Source organism: Penaeus vannamei, chromosome 9 (genome assembly GCF_042767895.1).
Source record: "Penaeus vannamei isolate JL-2024 chromosome 9, ASM4276789v1, whole genome shotgun sequence".
In the NCBI taxonomy this organism is placed as follows: Eukaryota; Metazoa; Arthropoda; class Malacostraca; order Decapoda; family Penaeidae; genus Penaeus; species Penaeus vannamei.
In genome coordinates, this window is record NC_091557.1 from 30,234,984 (window position 1) to 30,239,983 (window position 5,000).

The 5,000-nt window shown below is 36.1% G+C and overlaps 1 protein-coding gene across 1 annotated transcript in view; it reads left to right on the forward strand.

Moving 5' to 3' along the window:
• LOC113822095 (homeobox protein aristaless) overlaps positions 1 to 5,000 on the forward strand; it is a 26,533-nt gene that overhangs the window by 20,828 nt on the left and 705 nt on the right. Inside the window, exons 3-7 of the mRNA XM_070125076.1 lie at positions 286 to 556; positions 1,375 to 1,498; positions 2,409 to 2,610; positions 3,090 to 3,191; positions 4,992 to 5,000. The exon at positions 4,992 to 5,000 is cut by the window's right edge and continues 705 nt beyond it. Of these exons, the coding sequence (XP_069981177.1) occupies positions 286 to 556; positions 1,375 to 1,498; positions 2,409 to 2,610; positions 3,090 to 3,191; positions 4,992 to 5,000 (708 nt within the window). The remainder of the gene's footprint in view (positions 1 to 285; positions 557 to 1,374; positions 1,499 to 2,408; positions 2,611 to 3,089; positions 3,192 to 4,991) is intronic.

Below are 5,000 nucleotides of genomic sequence, written 5' to 3' on the forward strand. Positions count from 1 at the left end.
TACCATTACTATTATTACTATCGTTATTATTGTAATTATTGCTACAATTATTATTATTATTATTGTTGTTTTTATCATCATTGCTTTTGTCATCAGTATCATTATCATTGTTATTATCATCATCATCATTCTTATCATTGTTGTTGTTCTTGTTATTATTATTTTAATTATCGTCCTTATTATCATTATTATTATCATTACTATAATCATAATCTTTATCACCATCCTCTTTATTACGGCTCTCATCGGCCTCCGCCTGATCACTCCCTCCGCCGCTTCCCACAGGGTACCCCGAGTGCGGCGGCGTCGGAGGCAGCACCATGACCACGCCCTCGGGCATCTCCATCACCCTCGGCGCCCCCATACCCGCCCATCCTCACGCCCCACACCCACTCAATCCCCACTCTCAGCTGCACGCCCATGGCCCCGGCCCGTCCACCAGCATCGCGCCCAATCCGAGCAGCAGCGCGGGCGGCTCGCCCACCCACACCACCTCGCCCATCACCTTCACGACGCTCACGGCAGGGGCGCTGAAGCGGAAGCAGAGGAGATACAGGTGAGGATGAAGGCAGAAGGAAGGCGAGGGCTTCGGCAGGGGGAGAGGAGGGGGCAGGGGGAGAGGGGAGACTGCCTAGGGATCCCAGGACAGAGAAGACTTGTGTGACCCTAATTTTAGAGTTTCAGAAATTATTCAGATTTTCAAAAGTTCGTCAGAAGTAGCTGGCTGAAAGGAGTAGCAGTAAGACGTTTATGAAATATAACGTTTATACTTACACTTGCACATGATCATATGCAAAAACAAACAAGCAAATAAACCCCTCTCTTTTCACACACACTCTCAAGTACATACATAAATACAGGAAGAGGTATGAATGTGAATGAATATCTTCCCAATACAAGAAACGTATTTCACCGATTTCAAATATATCTTCGTCAGAAGTACATTATCTTTATTTCTGTCGAAGATTTTTAAGATTCCTTCTTATTCATACCTTTTCTACATTTCTCAACATGAATACGGTTCACACACAACACACACACACACACGAACACGCACACGCACACGCACACGCACACGCACACGCACACGACCACGCACACTCACACGCACACGCACACGTACACGAACACACACACACACACACACACACACACACACACACACACACACACACACACACACACACACACACACACACACACACACACACACACACACACACACATATATATATATAGATAGATAGATTAAAAGATAGACAAATAGATATAGATATATACATATATTCAAATTCACACACATTTTTCTGCCTGTCCCTCTCCCTCGCCACACGCCCTCCGAGACCCACATGACCAAGGCCCTTCCTCCCGCAGGACGACCTTCACCAACTTCCAGCTGGAGGAACTCGAGAGGGCCTTCCACCGCACGCACTACCCCGACGTCTTCTTCAGGGAGGAGCTGGCCATGCGGATTGACTTGACGGAGGCCAGGGTGCAGGTAACGGGGTTCTGCTTTGGGTTCTCACGCCGGAAAAAAATATTGTTATTATTATTATTGTTATTACTATTATTATTTTTCTTAATCTTGTTGTTGGTATCATTATTATTATGCTGCTGCTGATGATAATAATAATAATAATAATAACAATAATAATAATAACAATAATAATGATAATAATGTTACTATTAATATTGTCGTTGTCATTACATTATCATTATTATCTTTAGCACTATTATTTTCATCATTATTATTATTATCGTTATTATTGATAATAGTAGTAATTATTATTAACAGTAATAGAAATATCCATTATTGGTATTTTTACTGTTATTATAACTATTACAATCATTATTATCATTTTTATTATCATTACTATTATAATCATCATGGTTATTATAATTATAATTATCGTCATATTATCTTTATCATTACCCTCATTATTATTGTTTTTAACTTTGCTACCATTACCATTATCATCATTATTGCTAATATTATCTTCATTACTATTTTTATCATTATTACTGTTATTATTATTACTACTATTGTTCTCTTTATTGTCGTTGCTGTTATTTTTTGCTGTTCCTTATCACTATCATTATCATTATTAGTAGTAGTAGTAGTAGTATTGCTATCACTATTATTATTGTTATTATCATTTTTATTATTATCATTATTATTTTATCATCATTATTGTTATTACTACTATCATTTATTATCATCATTGACCATTGTTGCTGTTTTGTTGTTCCTGTATATAATTGTGATAATCATATAAGAATGAGAGAGAGAGAGAGAGAGAGAGAGAGAGAGAGAGAGAGAGAGAGAGAGAGAGAGAGAGAGAGAGAGAGAGAGAGAGAGAGAGAGAGAGGAAGGGAAAGAAACACACCTACAGCTAATGTCTCCCCAGGTCTGGTTCCAAAACCGAAGAGCGAAATGGCGGAAGCAGGAGAAACTGGCCGTAAAGCACCAACAAACAGCGGCGGCTCAGCAGATAGCGGCGCAGCAGATGACGGTGGTCCAGCAGGTGTCGGTTAGCCAACAGGCAGTGAACACGACGCTAGCAGGGAACAAGCACGAGCAGGAGAGCCCCAGTTTGTCCTCCATGCCACGTAAGCAGGCGTGGGAAAAAGCGGGTATAGATAGGGTTTGGGAAGGGACGGAGAGAGAGAGAGAGAGAGACTGAGGGAGAGAGAGAGAGAGAATAGCGAAAAAGAGAAAGATAGAGAAAGAGAAAGGTAAAGAAAGAGAGAGAGAGATAGAGATAGAGAGATTGACTGATCGATCCTTCCTTTTCGTTGAAAATTATTTTCCATTTATCCATTACTCTCCTTGCTATGTTAATTAACCCTCACCTTACTTCACCTTACTTCATATCCTCATAATTTTGTCTCTATGGCGCTTCAGTTACTACTCTTTATTATCATTATTGCCTCATTTCCCCCCTTTTATATTTCACATCACCACCAATGCGTTAATGTTTAATTAAAATGTCAATGATTTCTTGCCTCCATTTTCCATATCATTATCTATATACATAGAGTAAGACAATGAAACAGACACTCTTTTTCTCTCTCCTTTGAACATGCAGCAGTCACCACGTCTCCGGAAGTGACTTCGTCCTCCGTCGCTCCGCCCTCCACCCCGCCCACCGGCTCTCAGGCGCAATCCTCCGGGCATCACCTCTCCTTCGGTGAGTTTGCTAAAGTATTCTATTGTATTTTTATTTATCTTTTATCTTTGTATGATTATTGTTATTATTATAATTGTTGTTGTTGTTGTTGTTGTTATTATTATTATTATTATTATTATTATTATTATTATTATTATTATTATTATTATTATTATTATTATTATTATTATTATTATTATTATTTGTAAGCAACGTTTTTCTAGGATAACTTGCTACAGTTTGGTTTGAGTCGATCTCCTGAACGAATTCCATGGTGATATTTTGCCATAAATTGTATGATTGGGCAATTTAACGTTCTCTTTTATATTCTGTTTTTTTTATGTATCTTTTTTTATTTCTTCATTCATTTTATTTATTTATTTATTTGTTATTGTTAACATTACTTTTGATGACTGTATTGGTTTGCGAAGGGTGCTCCGAATATAAGGTTAACTTCGACTGCGCCTGGAAAAGAAAACCGAATTTTAGCGTATGCGCGGGTGATGCCCCTCCCCCACCCACCCCCACCCACCCCTACCCCTTTCCCGCCTCAGCATCCCACTCCTTCCATCTCCTCATTATTCTCCTCATCTCAGCACTTCCCGCCGACCGACCGCCAGCTTAATCACGGCACCCCGACGCGCATCACGTGACTCGTCCGGCCAGCCAATCAGGACTCGCCGCGTCACATGATCCCGAAGCAATATGGCAGGATAATTAACCTCGGCCTTTAATACAATTAGCAAAGCCGACATCAAACCGGCGGTCCCGGCTTAACTCGGGCTATTTGATCCTGTGACGGAATCTGAACCTTTTAATTAAGGATGAACTTGTGGAAAATCATTAGAAAAAAGGGGATGGAACCCATATAATGTGTTCAATTTTTTTAGCTCTTTTCATTTCGAATATTTCGGTGTTTTCAGGTTCGTTACTATTGGTTATTATCTGTTGCTGTTGCTTTTATTGTCGAATTTGCCAAAATCATTCTATTTATTTTCATGAAAACTCTTTTTGTCATTATCGCTATCAATATATTAGCTGCTTTTATTAGTGACTATCATCGTTGTTATCACCAACAAAAGGATGGCAACTATTTCTTTTATTATTACTATCATATTTACTATCGTCATCATTAGTTATATATACACACACATGTATATACATACATATATACATATATATATATATATATATATATATATATATATATATATATATATATATATATATGTATATATATATATATATATATATATATATATATACATATATATATACACACACACACACATATGTATATACATATATATATATATATATATATATATATATATATATATATATATATATATATATATGTATGTATGTATGTGTGTATATATATATATATATATATATATATATATATATATATATATATATATATATATATATATACATATATAGTAAATATATATATACACACACACAAAGACACATATATATATATATATATATATATATATATATATATATATATATATATATATATATATATATATATATATATATATATATATATATATATATATATATGAAAATTAAAACAGGCACAGAAAGAACAGAAGACATACATACATACATACATACATACATACATACATACATACATATATATATATATATATATATATATATATATATATATATATATATATATATATATATATATATATATATGTATGTATATGTGTGTTTTGCGTATGCATTTGTGGTACTTCGGCGAGTTTTCTCCGGCTGCCTTCCTGTTCCCAACTCAAGGCCTCTCTCCGCCTCCCACAGGATCCACGT